The 20,761-nt window shown below is 48.8% G+C and overlaps 1 protein-coding gene across 6 annotated transcripts; it reads right to left on the bottom strand.

Moving 5' to 3' along the window:
• Positions 1–69: 69 nt before the first annotated feature.
• On the bottom strand, positions 70–20,719 carry gne (glucosamine (UDP-N-acetyl)-2-epimerase/N-acetylmannosamine kinase). Of its 6 annotated transcripts, none has more exons than XM_020701353.3 (15): positions 20,572–20,676; positions 7,009–7,032; positions 6,861–6,935; positions 6,398–6,546; positions 6,051–6,297; positions 5,683–5,890; positions 4,993–5,145; positions 4,701–4,913; positions 4,535–4,622; positions 4,018–4,228; positions 3,748–3,877; positions 3,440–3,661; positions 2,346–2,528; positions 2,013–2,129; positions 70–1,273 (listed from the first exon to the last, which is right to left on the bottom strand). In XM_020701353.3, exons 3-15 carry the CDS (start codon positions 6,915–6,917, stop codon positions 1,038–1,040), a joined length of 2,214 nt encoding a protein of 737 aa, XP_020557012.1. In that variant the 5' UTR covers positions 6,918–6,935; positions 7,009–7,032; positions 20,572–20,676; the 3' UTR covers positions 70–1,037. The 6 variants fall into 6 exon arrangements, with proteins under 6 accessions (XP_020557012.1, XP_011492769.1, XP_078800754.1 ...); XM_011494467.4 differs by lacking the exon at positions 20,572–20,676 and adding an exon at positions 10,680–11,058; XM_078944628.1 differs by lacking the exon at positions 20,572–20,676 and adding an exon at positions 7,856–10,341.
• Positions 20,720–20,761: the final 42 nt, after the last annotated feature.

Raw genomic sequence — 20,761 nt, 5'->3', positions numbered from 1 at the left:
AGACATTAGACAGAGTCCTCAGTTTAAACACGACAGAACTGAAGAAATGAAATAAACAACAGAGCTGGATGAGGTCAACCAATGGAAAACTTTAATGAGGTCAGCTGTTTTACATGCGTAACCATGACATCAGGCAAAACTATCACAAGTTTTCATAACATAATAGCTATAAGGCCAAAATAAAAAGCTGTCGCCTCCACATTTCTTTACTTTAGAAACTAAATTAGCTGCCCCCCCCCCCCCCCCCCCCCCCCCCCCCGTTTTCTCCCTTTTGGGGTCACGGGGCTGCCGGAGCCGATCTCAGGCAGGGCTCACCTGGACAGTTCTCCAGTCTGCCACAGGGTCCATTCTTCAAATTCATATGTAAACCAAAAAACCCCAGGAGAACTCTGTACCTCATAAGACCTCCACATACCAGAATGAATCCTTTATGCCACAAATCATCCTTTACTACACAACACTAACATTGAATGTTTGGTCTCTTTTAAATTGGGATTGTCAAATCCTAGCTTTGGCTGTGAAAAGAAGGAACAGGCCTTCTCTGCATGACAGCAACATCCTCCACTTACAGGTTCACTTGGTGGAAACAGTGGGAAACACAGACTAACACTTGTCAGGCTTGTGGAATGACGGTTTTAAACAGCTGTAAAACACGTATTCTGCATTACATCCAGTCGAGCTGGTCAGGAGGAGGTAGTATGATTGTATGGGATGTTCTGACCAGAAAAACAGGTGATTAAGCATCAGCTCATGTTCAGCTAAACGGAAGAAATTGGCACAAAGCATCATGTGAAGATGACGACATCAGCACCATCAGGCGTCCCACCTTCCCTCAGTTCTGCTGCTAAACGAGGATCTCTGCGGTCGATGACAACGTTGTTTTACAAAGAAGCCCAAATTAAAACAAAAAGGTAAAAAAGGAAAAACATTCCCCACACATTTCTTCATTAAAACATAACAAAAATGTCTTTTCAAACAGCTATGATATCAATAAAACCACTGATTTTGGTCTTCTCCCAGAAACAAACAGACAGGTGTTAATATGTTCTTCTGGTGGCGTAGTCCAACACCATGCTAGCAGCGCCCAGCAGAGCAGGCTCTTCCAAGTGCGACGTGACGACCCTGATGGTCTGAGCAGATGTGAGCGCTCTCTGACTGATGACCTGCTGGACCGGTTCCTGATAGAAGGAACCCAAGACTCCGGACAGAACCACCAGGGAGGGGTTGACGATGTGGAGGATGTTGACGATCCCCACCCCCAGTGCTGTGGATGCTAGGGTGGGAAAAGACACAGACATCAGAGGGTCTTTAATATTTCATGTCTTTTATCTGCAACTTAAAGTCACCTTCTGATCTATTCCAAAGTAATAATAATAATAATTTACTGTATTTATCTCACAATGGGGAAATTCTTCTCTGCATTTTGACCCCTCCCCTGGGGGGGGGGGGGGGGGGGGGGCGGTGAGCTGCAGACTAGCCACGCTCGGGGGGCGACAGCTGGCTGGGGAGAGCGGGGATCGATCCTCCAACCCTTCGGTTGTTGGACGACCTGCTCTACCGCCGAAAAGTGTTCTTTTCACTGTGACGCAGTTTTGAGACAAAATACAAGAACTGACGTCGTTTTCTAGGACATAGTTTCTGCAGAGCGGCAGAGGTTCATCAGAAATTCAGTTCTGGGTTGTGGGCGGGACCGTTGGCACAGATCAACCCCCCAGAAGCAGGGAGATGTGGCCCCACCCAGCGTGATTTCCAAAAGGCATTTTTTCTTCTGCTCCTGATTCACAACGATTTGAATCAAAAATGACTCAGAAATGCAGTTTTCAGTGGAATTTTCTTCATACATGTATTAACATGAGAAAAATGTTACAAAAACATGGTAAAGCACCATTTGCATCAGTGGGTCTCCTAAGTAAACCACTCATCCCTAAATGTTAGAAGAGAAGCCGTCCAGCTGAAAGAGTTTACAATCATTCGTCATGTAATCCTCCACATGCGTCGTCTTCTTCTCTCACCTTTGTGGAGGACGGCTGCAGCTTTGGAGTTTCCCATTCTGGCTGCACTGATCAGATGAGCTGCTGTGATTGGCTCACAGATCTTCATGTCCATCCCCTCCACCTTCAGCAGGTCCTCTGCAAAACAGTTGCACAGGTCAGGGGACTCCCAAAGACACGAAGGATGAACAATCTTCTGATATCATTGCTACTCTATGGACTTTAGCTGAGTTTGGTTTTCACCTCTTTCCCCGCTACAAAGAAAGCGACTCTTGTTTTCTGGACGTTCGCACAAACGTCTTATTTTCTGAGGACAAAGAGCAGGAACCTCTGAAGCAGGTCAGGGCTGCTCACCATCGTGCAGCATCTTGGCCTCTCTCTGCAGAGCCATGCCAGAGGCGTAGGCCTCGATGCAGCCGCGGCTCCCGCAGGAACACTCGGGGCCCTCCAGCGAAACCATGATGTGGCCCAGTTCAGCGGCGCAGAAGGTGCTGCCGTGGATCAGCTCGTGGTGATGGATGATCCCTCCTCCAATCCCTGCAGAGAGACAAGCCTCCCATAAACCATTGCAGCATTGAACTGAGCACAGAACCCCTAAACAGGTGAGGTACAGAAACGGGTTTCATCGCCTGACCCCAACAGAAGGAACAAACGGGGAAACTGGAAAAAGTAAACAGTAAACACTGCTTCCATCTTTATCATCTATGTGAGTAGCTGTACTTAGTTAAAAGACACCAGAAAAAAGGAAAACTTCAGTGTTTACTCACAGCAAAATGTCAAGAATTGTCTAAAATCCGGTTTTTGTTGTTTTTATCATGTTCTTGTAGAATTATTCTGATGATGATCGAAAGAAAATTAAGATTAAACCTGCATTTCGTTTTTCTTTTTCCGATTACTGGGAATCAGAAGCAGACAAAAAATATGGCGTATGAAAAAGATCATTTTTGAGACACAGAAAAGACGCTGGGCGGGGCCACATCCTCCTGACCCCGCCCCTTTCTGATGCAGACCAATAGATCCATGAACGTCTTTGTTTTCCTGCTCTGAGCTGGAATCTGGATCAGAACTGGACAGATGGACGGATCTGACGCTGCTGCCGTTTCTGTTTCACCGCTAACGTTAGGTTGGGGGGGTGAGGGGCGGTAAGCTAGTGGGACGGTGTGTAAATAAAGGAATGATGGGAAATCAAGGCAGGCTCATTATACACCAACAGTCCCGCCCCAAACTCAGAGGCGAACTTCTAACAAACTCCTGCTGCTCTGCAGAAACTATGTCCTAGAAAACGACTCGTTTTTAAATTTTGTGTAAAAACGGTGTCATCATCAAGAAAAGACCACTGGGGAGAGAGACCACTCCCCAAGGTTACAAAACAAGTCCGACCCATTTAGGCAGGAGATGACTCGTCCTGTTGGCTCTGCCATCGTTTGGGTGGAACCCTGAACTCTTACCCGTCCCTGTGATGACGGTGACAAAGTTCTCCACTCCTTTGCCGTGACCAAACTTCTTCTCAGCCAACGCCGCACAGTTTCCATCGTTATCCACCCAAACCGGAAGGTGTAAGGCATCAGAGATGGGCGTCCTCAGGTTGACACAGCTCCACTCCTGGATCAGCTTGGTGGAGTGCAGGACCACGCCTTCCTGTGGGTTTACTCGTCCACCTGTGGAGACTCCTGCAGGTAAATGTAGTAGGAGAGTTTAGAACATATGCTTCTGGATGTGGACCGTCAGTCATGAAGCAACGGTAACTCGGGCTTACCAACACCAAGTATTCTACAGTTGATGGATACGGCATCCTGAACGGCATCCTTACACATCTTTAATATCAGGTCCATCCTGTCCTCAAAGGTTCTCGGATTGTTCTCCGTGTATTTCTTCAGAATCTTTCCCTGGAGACAAAAACGACCCGACGTGTCAGAACGGACCTCCAAAAACAAATCATTGGACCTTTTCCTGTATCAGGCATCTGCGCTCATCCTGAAGACGGAGGGATAACAGTTTTTCCTTGTGTCACATCAATGAGACCTACTCTCATGCAGACGATGGCCACTCTGAGGTTGGTCCCTCCCAGGTCCACGGCCAGAGCACTCTGGGTCTCCAGAATGTGATCGATGTCCTGGGAGATGGACTCCTTCACTGGAGGGAAGCAGAAGGTCTTCTGCAGAGGTTCATCCAGGTCAATACTGCGTAGAAACTTCAGGATCCGAGGAACCGCGCTTCCATCCCCGTAGATCTTAGAGCTGGAAAACGTTTCTCTTTTAAACACACATCCTCATGCAAAGTCATAAATCACATCATTAAACTCAACAATTCTGCAAAATACAACAGAAGCAGAAAAATGCAGTTTAAAGTGTATAAATATTAAAATCTAAAGTCTTTTTTTGTCCTGCGATGATCCAGAGACGTTTTTTAAACCTTTGTCTCTAAAATGTGTGAGTGGTTACCTCACAAAAACACATCACAGAGTTTTAGTCCTTCTAACCCCAAACCCACATTCAAAGCCTGCAAGATCTTAAATGAGAGCCGTGCTGGCAGACGGCGCTTACCAGGGATATCTTTTCCCAAACTGCAGCTCCAGAGCGTGGTAGATCTTATTGTGAGTGTCTGCGTCTCTGACATGCAGAACATTTTCACCTGATGAGGAGAATTATCCCCAACATGAATCACAGCGACAGAAAAAGCCCAGCAATGGAGGAGAATGGCAGGTGTTACCGGTTTCTCTGCCCGTCTGCCTGGTTCCCAGGTTAATGACCGGTGTGCCGAAGGCCCCGGCCTCACGGACCCCACAGCTGCTGTTTCCAATCATGCAGCCAGCGTGGCAGACGAGCTGGATGAACTGCTCAAAAGGAATGTGCTTAACCGCCCGAAAGTTTGGATGCTGCTCGATGCCCTTTTTCCTCATCACGCGCACCATCTCCTTACTTCCTGTTCACAAACCAAAGGCAGAGACACCGTCAGCGCTCATCCAGCATGTCTTCAGGAAATACCATCTCCAGAAACAAACCAGCATCGATGTTAGGAAACAGGATGAGGGTCTTCTTGTTAAAGGAGAGCAGAGCATCGAGCATCAAGCCGTAGATCTTAATGGAATGCTGGATGTCTGTGGTGACGGGGTGCTGCAGAGCCACGATGTAGTCGTGGTCCTGGACCTTATCACCTGCACAGTGAAGAGCAAACGCAGGTTCATCCTGAGCTCAGAGCTGAAGCCTCTCTGTATTCTGGCATCCTTCTAACCCCGTCCCTCCTGAAGCAGTAACGAATACAGGAAACACACCAGAACGCTCTGGCTGAGGACAGACTCCATGTTTGCTGAGAGGAACCCCGACAACCCAAACTGACCGGTGTTGGAGACCGCAGAGGCTAACGAACAAACGAGACTTCTACATAAGTGTGACACTGAGGACAAACCTGTTTGCCTGAAGGAACTACAGCAACGTATGGGAACGTTTCTTTACACTCATTTCAGGTGAACTGTGGAACTTTCTGCAGCACACGCCCTGCCAGGTCTCAGCATTCTTCACATGATGAACATGTCATTATTTCAACGGCCGTGCAATTACTCCTGTCACGCTCAACAAAATCCGGACAGGATGTTCTTGTTTCAACACTCAAAGTTCAAACGGCATTCCTGTGGGTTCATGGGTAATCCTGAAGAACAGCCTCGGGTGTCTGCTGTTCTGACAAAGGAACATACCAAGCCAGCTCTTGATGATGTCCATGTAGTCGTCTTTGTGGTGAGTCAGAAGCAGCTTGTCATATGAAGGACATCCGGCCAGGAGGATGCGAGAGTGGTCCTCACACATGGCGATCAGGTGCTGCTCTGCCATGCGTGTGCAGCACGCGTGATAATGGGCCAGTTTACTTATGGCATGGCGGATTGAATCGTCGATCGTCCCGCTAACCTGGAACAAAAGAACAGTTACAAAATGAATGTGATCACTGATTCAAATTTCACGTTCTGCTCTTCTAAAGTTGGGCGTCTTGTGTCCAAAATCAGGAAGCTGTCCTTTCTTTTGACCAAGAGTTTATCAGTCCACCAAAGTGGATCTGGCAGAAGCTAACCTCTCCCCCCTCCAGGTGAAGGATTCGGATGTTCATCAGGGCTGCGGCGGTTGCCAAAGCAAGGGCGTCAAAACGATCGCCGTGTACAATCAGGATATCTGGGCGCAGTCTCTGCAGGACGTCGGGCAGTTTCACAAGCGCCAAACCAACGCTCTCCACCATGGCCGCCTCGTCTTCTCCTCTGACTATAGTGTGGAGCTTCGAGTCGATGCCAAAGTCATCCTGCTCAATCATCCGGAAGGTGTTCCTGCAGACCATCAAACACCGCGAGAGCGTGGCGTACATATGGCATGTAGGCATTTCTGGCTGCTTTCACTGCAGCCGTAAGGAAAGACGGCTGATCTCACCCGTAGTCATCGATGAGATGAGAACCGAGCACCACCACCTCCAGCTCAAACTCATCAGAGTGGGCTTTGATGCCAAACATGATGGGGGCCAGCTTGGAGTAATCTGCTCGGTTGCATGTTGCCACACAGACCCTCAGCTTCCTCTTGAACTTCAGCAAACACACCAGGACAGGCAGACATGCACAGAAACCACAAGTCCTTGACACAAAGGCACACAAGAAACACAACTCTGCACACAATACTGTTGACTCTTTACTGAATCAATGAGACATTTCCCTGTGAGAGATTATAATCCTCTTCATGTTCACAGCTGAGCCTTCAGTTCCTGCAGATTTCAGCTAAACCGCATGAACTTGACCGACAGACTGTTTCCAGACTGCTGCTGCCACTGTCACTGCAGCAGAGGACGGAGTCCAGACCCGGCTCTGATGGAGTCCAGGCCCGGCTCTGATGAGGTGCATACCTGGCTCAGGTGCAGCTCCGTCTTGTCCCGCTCCATCTTTTCTCTGCTTCGTTGCATCCTCAGAGAGTACAGCTCCTGGAAGCAGCAGAGATCGCTCTCTTTATTGTCGCCAAAGGCTTTGGATGTTTTCAAATCTAAACATACTCACTTGAAGCCTTAAAGTATTCAGAGTCTGAGGCATGAAAACACAACAAAACAACACTAACACTGTTATCAGGTTCACACTGAGAACATGGTACAAACATGTTTGAAGTGGTGGGCATGCAGCAAATAAAGATGCAGGTTCCACATATTTATTAGAGGTCTGATAAAGTCTGTGTTTTGATTCATGTGGCAGATGCTGGCCAAACACGCTCCATCCTGCAGACCAAGCAGCAGCCGCTAACCCCTCCCTCCTAGCAGCCATTAGTGGGATCTGAACCTTCAGGTCTGTTTCTGGCTCGTCAGAATCCAATGACAGAGGAGGAGCCATATCATGTAGAAATGCTGACAAACCCCAAACTTCCAATGACATCAGAGTTGAGACTCGACCCCATCTGTCAAAGTTTAACATTCAAATATGTGAAGCAGCCAAATCCCAAGAGTGTAGCTGAACAAACAGGATGGAGTTCTGTGGGTGGAGCTGTTGCAGCAATCACTGGAGCAGTCTGCAGTTATTGGTGATGGATGGACAGGAAGTGCTCACATAAATCATTTATTCTGGTCACCGCACATTAGTCTGGAAGCAACAGCCTTTCCCAATCTACAGATTAAGATTCTTCCTGCCTTCTCTACCAGCGTGCAACTAAAAAAAAAAAGATTTTTGAAGATCGCTGAAGAAAGAACCTCCGATCTGCCTTTTAGGTAGGGACCATTAAACCCAGAAGCAGAAAAAACTGCACAACTTAAGCAACTCTACAGAAAACCCAGAGTTACAGACTGGTAATACATGTCTGTAGATTATGAATCTGTACTATTGACTGTAAGAGAGAACTGCACCTGGATGCAGGATGCACCTGTAATAAGAACTGGACTGAGTGGCCCCGCCCCCTGTGTTCCAAACAGGAAGTACCTGCTGGTTCCAAGAAGCCAAAATCCCACAGACATCTATAGAGAAATAAACAGCTGTTACTCATTCTATTGGTCAGAAAACCGCTCTGGCTCTGATAATAATTAGGGCTGGCTTCATACTATTGATTAATCAATTTGAATCGATCAAAGCTTAAAAGTCAATAATCCATCTATAAAAGTAGAGATCGATCTTTTATGCCTTTCTTTTCTGGTGACCTAACGCATAACAGCAGTAAAGCCAAAGTCTCCTAGCTTGATGCTAACGTATAATGGAATTTCCCATAGGACGGCTAATGCTAACGCTCGGTCGCGTTTATAGACTCACAGGCAGGAATTTTACAAACTCTGCTGAGGAAACGTGTTTTTAAAGTAACCATTCGTGGTCTAAAGCAGCATTTTGCTCCATTTTCTAGAATAACGTGTAATGTTATAGTGAGAGCTCCACCTAGTGGCCAAACTGAAACGCCTCCAGGAGACGCTGATCATTTATTTTATAATAGTCAGTTTACAGCCTTTACCATGTTTATGATCGGTACATTTTCTCCTTTAGAGAAACCATTCAACACTGTATGGTGTTAACAATCTCACTAGATTGTTATTTCACTGATAATATTTACTGTTTGTGAACTGTGTCAGCTTAACCCTTGGTCTATCCTAGGCACTTTAACATTAGGAGGTGGGTCATCTAGACCCACTAGACAGTGCTCTGAACCTTTTTTCTTCAATGATTTGTGATCTTCACTGGTGTCCATGGATTACATGAAATCTTTCCTCCTTTATCCACCTTTGTCATGGTAGGGAGAACACCTCAATGGAAGGGGGGGGGGGTCATCTGAGATAGCACAAGGGTTAAACTGTTCAAAACATCTATAGATTATTAATGTATTTCTATACAAATATGTCTAAACGTGTACAGCGTTTCCCCGTTTATTGGCGTTTCACTAACAATCCGGTTCATCACAAAAACTCAGCTCAAGACGCTTGTATGAGACTTTTGAGGTGATGCGGGGGAGGAGGGGAGCAGAGATGAAGAGCACGCCGGCCCGTCGGCTTCCTCGCCGGCTGCTAAGGAATATTTCACAGCTGGTTCCACCGGTTCCTGATTGGCTGTAACCAAAGTTTGTGCCCCTGCACAGAGAAACCAGCGGACTCAGAAGAAGCCGGAAAATCTCCTTAAACGCTAAAGAAGATAACGGTGGAGAATAATTATCATCTGGAGCAGGAGTTTAGTATGGAGGAAGAAGATGACCTCTGGCCCTAAACTGATGAGGGAGGAAGAACTCCTGGTTTTAAGGCCCAGAGAGACACAAAGGGCCCTACGGTACAGTCTACTGCTCTGAATAAAAAACTTGATGTTGAGCAATATTCCAAATGCTGAATCCATTCTAACTGTTTCAGAAGGGTTTGTGATGAGTGAGGATCGGTGTCGGACGTTCTTACCCTCACCCCTGTGAACATGGAGGGAATACTGTAAATTCAAAATTTAATTGAATCGAATCAAGTGGATCGAAAGAATTGAAAAAAATTTAGAAATCAAATCGATCCAGGCTCTGCTGAATCAAATCAATTCGAAATGATTGGTGATACTCAGCCATATTGATAATCTTCATTTTTTCATGATATTTTTCTGTAGTTTAAGTTATTGAAATTATAAACTGACCAATCAGATGCCTCAATAAAAGTAGGTGGAGCCTGCTTCAATACTCATAACCTCTGACTAACAGATAGGGGTGTGGCCCTTCAACAAGCGCACTGCTGATTGGTTAGAATGGTTGCTATAGAAACATCAACTCAAACCAACCCGGACCAATCAATTTACTGACAAACCCAGCTCCAACATGGTGGCGTCCGTACGGGAAAAAAATGGCGACTGAATTGACTTCATGTGGTTGGAGCTGGACGTGAATGGTTTTCTGTGGATCCCACTCGGTCCAGCTCTCACATCCAGTCGGTGGTCTAATCTAATCACAGGAGTCTTCCACAACACAGATGATCAATATTTTATGTCTTTTGAAATTTCAGGTGTGTTTGCAGAGAAACATGGACATTGAAAAAAATCCAGTTTTAACGGTTTTCTGCTGTAGAAGCAAAGGAAAGAAACGAGAACGATTCCTCAGCTTCTAAACTCTGGAAATTTGGGGGTTATTTTTGACCTCCAACGCCGACCAATAACGAAAGGTTATTATTACAACTTTAGTATTGACAAAAATTTTGCTAAAAAGAGACGGTCAAAGAAGAAGCAGGTCTCTTCGACACCAACAGAGGGAGGATGAGGGGCAAATGCACATCAATAAATAAGAGCGAGTTCACTTTCACAAGGAAGACAGAAAAGGAAGAACGTGAAGACGAGGCGCCAACGAGAGAGGAGGCCTTTACTTTGTTCAGTTCACGGTGGTCGCTGGACGGAACTCTGCAACGATCCCCCACATCTACCCCTCATCTACCCCTCACATCTACCCCTCACATCTACCCCACTTGTATCTGCAATAACCAGAGAAACTCTGTTACTCCACACAAACCCTCACAGCACCAATGCAACCACACACGTTTATGCAGAAAGATGGGTTTCAAACCCACAACTGTGGCATCCCTACTTCACATGTACACACAACACCCCCACCCCCCTCCACACAAGCATCACAAGACAGCATCAGCAGCCAGCAGTAGGGCATGGGGGGCAGGAGGCAGACAGATGACACAGCAGCCGTGGAAGACGGGGAGAAACAGAACCTCCAAACGGAGGAGAAAGAAGCGAGGAATGGGACTCACGTGAGGATTTCTGAATAGAAAGGCAGATTCCATGGTTCACGTGTGGACTAAAGGCTCTGAGCGGAGAACCTCCAGTCCTTTCATTCCACACACTGGAGGCAGCGCAGAGAGAAAGGCGGGGACACAGACTGGGGAGGAGCTCTGCGTGACCAGAGCTGAAACCATTTAGGAAACAGCTCCTGATTGGCTGAACCGCCAGCAGAAAAACCCGATGACAGAAAGAAAGATGGGTCCCAAAAAACGGATTCTATGGTTGACTTTTGTGCTATGAGGAATTCCTGCTTCACATTCTTTCAATCAAAATGCTCAAGTGACTACTTTGTAAAAAATAAAATATGTCTGGAAAAATGAAATGATGATCAAATCCAGCCTGAAAACAGCCTTTAGACTGTCTTTGTTTGACATGAGGGCATGGCAGCAACTCTGCATATTGACTAAGAAAAGCAAAGCACACTGGGTAAACAGCTCTCACCTGCTCAGACACCTGTGACATCCTGTTGAGGAGAGAATGCAGACCGGCCACCATCGAGCCCAACCAGCGTCATTTAAATGTTAATCTGATCCGATAACAACAAGTGCAAACAAGAATCGGACTATGAACTCTGTAAACAGTCTATCCTGGTTCCACCCAGATGCCTTTAAATGGACAGAAAAGAGGACAAAGACTGCAACTTGAACAATAGTTTGATATCATCATTGTGTGGGGTTTGTGGGCATTTGGCTAATACTGCGGCTGCGACTGTGTCACTAAAGACAAAACAAATAATTTCAGAAAACTTTAGCCAGTCTAAGCCTTAAATCCTAAAATACATCTGTAAGAGCAACACTAAACGGCAAATTCATAAAAGCAAAGAATTCTTTTGGAACGGGTGAAGGAGTTTTCTCCTCTAGACTGTCATTCTGAAAGCGGTTCCTCCTCTGACTCATGTCAAAACCTTGAAGCACAGATGCAAATGGCCCACAAACGGCGTCATAACAAAGCACACGGTGTTCATGCCGACACGCTCTACAAGGTCCCAACAGGACCGGTACTGTCTATGTCCAAAAAATCCCTCATTTAGAGACCACAACAAGGAGCTACAGTCACACCTGGAGATAAACCAACCACCAAGCATGAAAAAGTTACACATGTGAACACGTCAGCTAAATGTGGCATTTCCAGTCTTTATGATAGATGTATCGTCACACACAGAGCAAAATAAAAAGCAAAAGTGCCTCCTTCTAAAAACATGGTAAAAATACAAGTCATGAACATTAGCATACCTGCAGACCATCACACAGACAGACACTCATCCACACCATTCTCTGTCAGGAATCAGCAGAAAGGGCATTTCATAGCAGCTTATGGGGATTGCAGTTGGAGAAACACTGTTTGAGTCTGTGGCGTCCGCCTGAAGGTAACAGCTCACACGCCATCTTCTGCATGAAGCACTCGATGCTACACTTACTACAGATCACATCTGTCGACCAGAAAGGGTCAGATGCAGATGTGCAGCGTTTGTCCAGCAGTGCTAGAAACACTGGTTCCCACAGCCTCAATGAGCCGTGGACCTCCAGGATGTCAGCTCTGAGTCCATCAAATCAAATCAAACTTTATTTATAAAGCACTTATCATATAAAAATATAACACAAAGTGCTTTACATTAAAACACAACAAAATATAAAAACAAGCATTGACGAATTAAAAATAAAAATAAATAAATAAATAGGGCCCCCCTCCCCGTACCCAGCCCCCCACTCCTTTCACACCTCCCACCCCATAAGTGATGGCAAGGACAATGAGAATTAAGACCCGTACACACCGGGACGAATATTCGCCAGGCGTTATTCACCAGCGTTTTTCGCCACGTTTTTTGTGTTCACACCCAGGCGATTTTCGCTGCCGATGAGGCGAGCGAACATGCAATTTCCTTCCCTGACATTAGATGGCGCTTAATGTAAACAGAAATACTCCTGTACACAAGGTGGCGCTGCGCAACTTTACGATTCTTAAAGTCGCTTTTCACTCAGAAGAAGAGAGTAAGTATTTACACGCTTGTCAGAATCATACAAAGAAAACATGAATATTTCAAGCACCAGTAGCTCCAACTGGTACTTGGTTCGGGGATATTTTAGAATGTCCGTCATTATTTCTTCGCGGCAGTGTAGACGCTACTTGGCGTCTAACTTCTTCGCTGGTATGTGTGCTCAGCAAGGCAGTTTTGTGTTTGAGCGCCCCCAAGTTGTATTTTACTGTAACTTCAGAAGCTCCAGACACGTGTGCAAAAGCGCCATTCTCATTGGTCGAATAGATTTCGACGCGACGCGTCGGAAAAAAAAAACGAACCCGAGGCGTTTTTTTTTTTTGACGCTTTGGCGCTTGGCGTTTTTTCGCCTCGGTGTGCACACTCACATTGGTGCCCTTTGTTTAGTCACGAGGCGTTAAACGTCGGCGAAATTCGTCGGCGAAATTCGTCCCGGTGTGAACAGGCCTTCAGGCTGAGCACAAAAACAGGATGCAGGAAACGCTAATAATTGGAACCTCCCCCTCCGTGAACAGCCGCATAGACAGCCAAATGCAGCATCACAAGCGGGGACCGCTCCACCACAGCTAAGCGGTGATGCAGGTCCCCATCTAGAGCCGCTGTGGCTGAACAGCAGCCGACCCAGAGGTCGGCTCCAGCTGAGGAAGCACCCATTCATCCGACCAGGACCCGGCTTCACACAGAACAGTCTGGAATATGACAGATAGTTCTGTTTTGGGAAAAAGTCCAACCCTTAAACCGTCTCTGCCAATCATTCTTGGACGCGTAATCATAAAAGTCACTGATCTAACCAATCAGATGTGGTTAACATCCTCACTTCCTGCTGAAATGGCTAAAAGTTTCAAACACACAAAAAAAACAGCTAAAGATCATGTTTGGCAGTGTAGCTTCCCACAGGATCCGTGTTAGACTGTGTAAACAGTGAATAAAATAAACTTAAAGACGCTAAACGGTCTGTCTCCCATGATTCATTGGGTTAACGTGACAGCATCCCTTACGGCACGTGTCAAACTCAAGGCCCGCGGGCCAAATGTGGCCCGCCATGTCACTTTGTGTGGCCCGCAAGAGCATAAAAATTTTAAATTTCTTAAAATAACTTTTTTTTAGTTGATCACGTATTATTTATGTGTAGCTGCTGTTGTAATTATTCAATGTTTGCAGGCTTTACGTGAGCATGCAGGGAAATTATTGTCATCAAACCATCAGTTGGATAACAAGCAAACATATGTTTTCTATGCAACTGGAATTGTCACTTTAAAAGTCCATAAATAATGAGTAATTTAACATTAAGGAGTAGTTACATTTATTTTTCATTACAAGTTACATCTGGCCCTTTGAGGACAGCCACTATACTGATGTGGCCCTCAGTGAAATGAGTTGGACCCCCCTACCTTACGGCATTGCTGTTAACTGTCAAGAAGAGACTCAAACATCCTTTGTCGGTTCTACAGGTTCTTCCTGATGAAATCTGGTAAACACTTCATTTCTCCTTTAGGGTTGGGGTTGGACAAAGGAATCATGAACAGCCAGAGACTCCAGTTTTTCTGACTCAAACATCTGCTTACAGTCTTTCTAGTACAAACAGAACAAAAAATATTTAAAAATAAATTTGTTTTATAAAAAAGAATACCATTAAGCTTTGTTTTTGTGTGACTGTTATCACAACTTTTAAGAAAACCAGCTGCACCTTCAAGCTTTTTGGGCTCCAACTACAACAAAAAGAACCATGAGATGGTGGAGAGGCTGGGTCATCACTATTCAACGTTTCTCTTGTTTCACTTGCTAGTCTGATTGTGATTTTTGTCAAGGAAAACATGGACTTTAGCTCAAAAAAGGTTCAAAAACACAGTAAATTGGATATTAAAAACCACTGATTCTACAGGAAATAGTCGGACATTTATGTTCAGTGAAAATATAAATATATTTGTTCCAAATAAAGAAACCTGAAGCGTTACAGTAAGGTTCTTTGTGGTTCCTCTCAGAGCACCAAACAAATGAAGATCAGGCTGAAATGAAGATCATGGAGGGTAGCGGCTGTGCCTACAACAGTAATGATCAAGTTACCCCCCCAGCCCTTTTAGGGGCATCTCTGGAAACACTTTGCCCCACAGGAGCTGTCACTACAGTGTCTGTGTTTAGAGGTTTATAAAGTCCAAATCCCATAAGCGTTGGAGAAGTTTGTTCTCCGTGAGCTGCAGCCGCGCTCCACGACCATTTGGTACCTCAACCCCTCCAGTCCAACCCCTTAATACTGAGGCTCTGAGTCTGGAGCAAGGATTAGAACCCACAACCTTCCAGTATCAGGGAGGACACTCCACCCATAGCAGGGCTCCAGACTGCGACCAATTGCTCGCATTTTGCGACCAAAATTTGAGAGTGTGCGACTGAATTTTACATCCAGTCGCACATGTGCGACCAGTAAATTTGCCTCCCCCACCCTTCGTATTTTTTATACATCAAACGTGGAAGGGGCACGTCAATGATCAATGAAATAATCTGAGACGCGAGCGCACACACACGCAGGCAGACACACACTCGCGCACATACTCATGAAACGCGAGCACACACTCTCGCGTGATGCCTGTCTGTGAGGCGGCCACTGCGTGTGAGAAGAGTAAGTCACTGTAAGTGGCTAAAATATGTGGAGGGGCGGGGCCTAGAGATATTCGCGCGCGCGTAAACATCTGTGGGAAGGAAACGGAGACAAATATAGTCACAACCTGATATGTGCGTCTGAGCTATGAGCAAGCGAACCATTGATTCATTCTTCCGACCTGCGGCTAATGTAAAGCAGGGGTCTCAAATTCGTGGCCCGCGGGCTATTTGCGGCCCCCAAGATGATATTTTGCGGCCCCCGACTTAATATGAAAATTTAATGTAACTGCAGCCCGCCAGTTTTAATGAATGACACTTTTTCATTGTCGTGCACGGAGATGACCAACCAATCACAGTGGTGTAAATTACTCTTGGGGGCGGGACAATGACAGGACTTGAAAGCAGGACACCTGACAGCCCCCTCCCTCCCCGGACCACACTAAGGAGTTCCTTACTTTCCTTTCTAGAACGTATTTATTCGCTCGTAATTTTCTAAATACATGCAGTCCGTGCTGAACTTTTCTCTGGGTCTCACAGACCCGGAGGAAGGTTTAGGTTCTGATTACGGTTACGGCGGCGCATCAAACAGTTATGCACGGCCGTTACGGCAGCACACCGCTCCCGCGGGAGTCGGGTCAGCTGAGGAGAATAAATGTCCCTCACGTACATGCGTGACAGCTAACGGGGCTTGAACTTTAAACACGTGCGAGCAACAACAAGATTAGCCTTAGACACACTGAAAATACGTGGGGAAAATGCAACGATAGACGTGTTTGAGATGAACCGGCACCTCGCCTGGATTGTTGGGGAGACCAACGATGATTGACAGTTGATGTTGGAGCAAAAACAAAAATATATGTCTCACACCAGGTGATCTGCGCAGCGTTGAGTTCACCTGGGTGATCTCAAACACGCTTATTGTGCATCAAGGCTGCACCTATTTGGTGTCACAAAGATAAATTTCCATCCGTTTTCTTTACTCATTTGTACTGTCGTGACAGCGATAGTGCTGTCATTTTACCTGTTGTTGCATTTTCAAAAGTGGAGATTAAAATGTGACACTGAATTAGAAACAGCATATTGTAATTTCTGCATCTATTATTAAAGTATTTATTAGTAATACAGTGGAAATTAGTAGATTTGGTTAGATTGTTGATTTACGGTATGCGCCCCTAAATTTTCTGGTTGCGCCCCTAAAATTTTCAGTTAGGGGCCACTGTGCTCCTAGTGAAAAAAGCTAGTCTGGAGCCCTGCATAGGCCACTGATTTGGTGATGAAATCCCAGATGTCCTCATATTGACACACAAAGAGGAGCCAATCAAACACAAAAGAAAACCAGATAACTACACTGTGGTGTAGTGGCTAGCACTCTCACCCCACAGTACGCAGGACCCAGTTCAAATCCCAGCTGGGTTCCTTCTGTGTGGAGTTTGCATGTTCTCTTCATGCATGTGTGGGTTTCTTTCTGGTTTCCTGTTTCTCTGGTTTCAGTCCAAAAAAGCAGGACTCACAGGTTCATTGGTGTCTCTAAATGACCCCTAGGAGTGCATGTGAGTGTGCCAGCTTCCCTGCCACAGACAGGCGACTCGTTTGGGGTCAGGCGACCCGTTTGGCGTCAGGCGACCCGTTTGGGGTCAGGCGACTTGTTTGGGGTCATGCGACCCGTTTGGGGTCAGGCGACTTGTCTGAGGTCAGGCGAACCGTTTGGGGTCAGGCGACTCGTTTGAGGTCAGGAGACCCGTTTGTGGTCAGGCGACTTGTCTGGGGTCAGGCGACTTGTTTGGGGTCAGGCGACTTGTCTGAGGTCAGGCGACCCGTTTGGGGCCAGGAGACCCGTTTGGGGTCAGGAGACCCGTTTGAGGTCAGGCGACCCGCTTGGGGTCAGGCGACCCGTTTGGGGTCAGGAGACCCGTTTGGGGTCAAGCGACTTGTCTGAGGTCAGGCGAACCGTTTGGGGTCAGGCGACTCGTTTGGGGTCAGGAGACCCGTTTGTGGTCAGGCGACTTGTCTGGGGTCAGGCGACTTGTTTGGGGTCAGGCGAACCGTTTGGGGTCAGGCGACTCGTTTGGGGTCAGGAGACCCGTTTGGGGTCAGGAGACCCGTTTGGGGTCAGCAGACCCGTTTGAGGTCAGGAGACCCGCTTGGGGTCATTCGACCCGTTACGGGTCAGGCGACCCGCTTGGGGTCAGGCGACCCGTTTGGGGTCAGGCGACTTGTTTGGGGTCAGGCGACCCGTTTGGGGTCAGGCGACCCGTTTGGGGTCAGGCGACTTGTCTGGGGTCAGGCGACTTGTCTGAGGTCAGGCGAACCTTTTGGGGTCAGGCGACTCGTTTGGGGTCAGGAGACCCGTTTGTGGTCAGGCGACCTGTCTGGGGTCAGGCGACTTGTTTGGGGTCAGGCGACTTGTCTGAGGTCAGGCGACCCGTTTGGGGCCAGGAGACCCGTTTGGGGTCAGGAGACCCGTTTGAGGTCAGGCGACCCGCTTGGGGTCAGGCGACCCGCTTGGGGTCAGGCGACTCGTTTGGGGTCAGGAGACCCGTTTGGGGTCAGGCGACCCGTTTGGGGTCAGGCGACCCGTTTGGGGTCAGCAGACCCGTTTGAGGTCAGGAGACCCGCTTGGGGTCAGGCGACCCGTTACGGGTCAGGCGACCCGCTTGGGGTCAGGTGACCCGTTTGGGGTCAGGAGACCCGTTTGGGGTCAGGAGACCCGTTTGGGGTCAGCAGACCCGTTTGAGGTCAGGAGACCCGCTTGGGGTCAGGCGACCCGTTACGGGTCAGGCGACCCGCTTGGGGTCAGGTGACCCATTTGGGGACAGGCGACCCGTTTGGGGTCAGGCGACCCGTTTGGGGTCAGGCGACCCGCTTGGGGTCAGGCGACCCGTTTGGGGTCAGGAGACCCGTTTGGGGTCAGGCGACTTGTTTGGGGTCAGGCGACCCGTTTGGGGTCAGGCGACTTGTCTGGGGTCAGGCGACTTGTCTGAGGTCAGGCGAACCGTTTGGGGTCAGGCGACTCGTTTGGGGTCAGGAGACCCGTTTGTGGTCAGGCGACTTGTCTGGGGTCAGGCGACTTGTTTGGGGTCAGGCGACTTGTCTGAGGTCAGGCGACCCGTTTGGGGCCAGGAGACCCGTTTGGGGTCAGGAGACCCGTTTGGGGTCAGGAGACCCGTTTGAGGTCAGGCGACCCGCTTGGGGTCAGGCGACTCGTTTGGGGTCAGGAGACCCGTTTGGGGTCAGGAGACCCGTTTGGGGTCAGGCGACTCGTTTGGGGTCAGGAGACCCGTTTGTGGTCAGGCGACTTGTCTGGGGTCAGGCGACTTGTTTGGGGTCAGGCGACTTGTCTGAGGTCAGGCGACCCGTTTGGGGCCAGGAGACCCGTTTGGGGTCAGGAGACCCGTTTTAGGTCAGGCGACCCGCTTGGGGTCAGGCGACCCGTTTGGGGTCAGGCGACCCGCTTGGGGTCAGGAGACCCGCTTGGGGTCAGGAGACCCGTTTGGGGTCAGGTGACTTGTCTGAGGCCAGGCGACCCGTTTGGGGTCAGGCGACTTGTCTGAGGTCAGGCCACCCGTTTGGGGTCAGGCGACCCGTTTGAGGTCAGGAGACCCGCTTGGGGTCAGGCCACCCGTTTGAGGTCAGGCGACCCGCTTGGGGTCAGGCGACCCGTTTGGGGTCAGGCGACCCGTTACGGGTCAGGCGACCCGCTTGGGGTCAGGCGACCCGTTTGGGGTCAGGAGACCCGCTTGGGGTCAGGAGACCCGCTTGGGGTCAGGAGACCCGTTTGGGGTCAGGCGACTTGTCTGAGGCCAGGCGACCCGTTTGGGGTCAGGCGACTTGTCTGAGGTCAGGCCACCCGTTTGGGGTCAGGCGACCCGTTTGAGGTCAGGAGACCCGCTTGGGGTCAGGCCACCCGTTTGAGGTCAGGCGACCCGCTTGGGGTCAGGCGACCCGTTTGGGGTCAGGCGACTTGTCTGAGGTCAGGCAAACCATTTGGGGTCAGGCGACCCGTTTGGGGTCAGGAGACCCGTTACGGGTCAGGCGACCCGCTTGGGGTCAGGTGACCCATTTGGGGTCAGGCCACCCGTTTGGGGTCAGCAGACCCGTTTGAGGTCAGCAGACCCGTTTGAGGTCAGGCGACCCGTTTGGGGTCAGGCGACCCGTTTGGGGTCAGGCGACCCGTTTGGGGTCAGGAGACCCGTTTGGGGTCAGCAGACCCGTTTGGGGTCAGCAGACCCGTTTGAGGTCAGGAGACCCGCTTGGGGTCAGGCGACCCGTTACGGGTCAGGCGACCCGCTTGGGGTCAGGCGACCCGCTTGGGGTCAGGTGACCCATTTGGGGTCAGGAGACCCGTTTGGGGTCAGGCGACCCGCTTGGGGTCAGGCGACCCGTTTGGGGTCAGGAGACCCGTTTGGGGTCAGGCGACCCGTTACGGGTCAGGCGACCCGCTTGGGGTCAGGCGACCCGTTTGGGGTCAGGAGACCCGTTTGGGGTCAGGCGACCCGCTTGGGGTCAGGCGACCCGTTTGGGCTCAGGCCGGCCTTCAGCCAACAGCAGTTGGTAGAAGCTCCAGCAACCCTAAGGGTTCTGAGGGAGGGAGGTGATCTTTAACTTCATGCTTGCTGGATTCATTTACTCTGAGTTGGTAGCAGAAGGAACCAAACCAGATGTTCTGACAATAATGAAACTTGGGCTGGTTCTCCTGAAGTGAACGACCTTTCTAAACGAAGCAGTCTGGTTCCAAACAGGAGCTGGAACCAGACTGAAAACTTAAGGTTAGGGTTAACCCATTTTGTTAAAATGACAGATGAGTTTTTATTTTTCAGGTCAGATCAAAATAGAAAGTTGCTTTGAATGGATCGATCAAAGTCCAGGTCTTCCCACTGGGACCCCCCCACGGTGACGGACTGAGCCGCAGAAGAAGCTGTCTGTCTGCGGATCGAGTGACGTTAGCTTCCAGGTGCAGCTTGCGCCATTTCGCGGTGACGCAGCCGCGACTGTTCTCTTTTCACTCTTTGGTTTTCTTCACGGCGCCGTTTTCGTGGATAAAGTTTCGCTTAAGCCTCGGAATCAGCATAGCGGTAACTGCTAGCATTAGCTGTGATGCTAGCTTTTAGCATCACCGGCGCTAGCATCACCGACCTGCCGTCTTTAACGTTCAGGTCTCCGTGACAAACACAGACTAGTCTCCGGCCTGCTCGCGCGTGCCAGCGGTGGCCTGAAGCCGCCCGCCCCCTGTGCATTGTGTACACGTGTTGTTGTTCGTTAGTGTGGTCCTTTACCGTGCGTGTTCGTGGGTTGTCTTCATCTCAGCCTGAACGGTCTTTGACTGTCGGTTAACAGACAGCAGGAACCGCTGCGGGGCACAGGACTGTCGGAAGGGGAGGCGCACCGCAAACATTCCTCTTGCGGGTCTTCAAAGCGCTTCTCCTTCGTTAACTTTCCCGGGGAAGCACGCGGGAGAAGTAAAGG

The sequence above is a fragment of the Oryzias latipes genome, chromosome 1 (genome assembly GCF_053564925.1).
Source record: "Oryzias latipes strain Hd-rR chromosome 1, Olatipes_Hd-rR_3.1".
NCBI classification, from domain to species: Eukaryota; Metazoa; Chordata; class Actinopteri; order Beloniformes; family Adrianichthyidae; genus Oryzias; species Oryzias latipes.
The sequence above is the reverse complement of the archived record's forward strand: the minus strand, read 5'-3'. Positions and strand labels throughout refer to the sequence as shown.

Excerpts from the sequence above, each read along its gene's own strand:
- gne (XM_078944628.1), bottom strand. The coding sequence starts at position 7,975 with ATGAGTAACAGCTGTTTATTTCTCTATAGATGTCTGTGGGATTTTGGC. Across the intron at positions 5,891-6,050 it reads TTCACCTGGAGGGGGGAGAG|GTTAGCGGGACGATCGACGA; the intron begins GTTAGCTTCTGC and ends CTTTTGTTCCAG. Across the intron at positions 4,623-4,700 it reads GCAGACGGGCAGAGAAACCG|GTGAAAATGTTCTGCATGTC; the intron begins GTAACACCTGCC and ends TCTCCTCATCAG.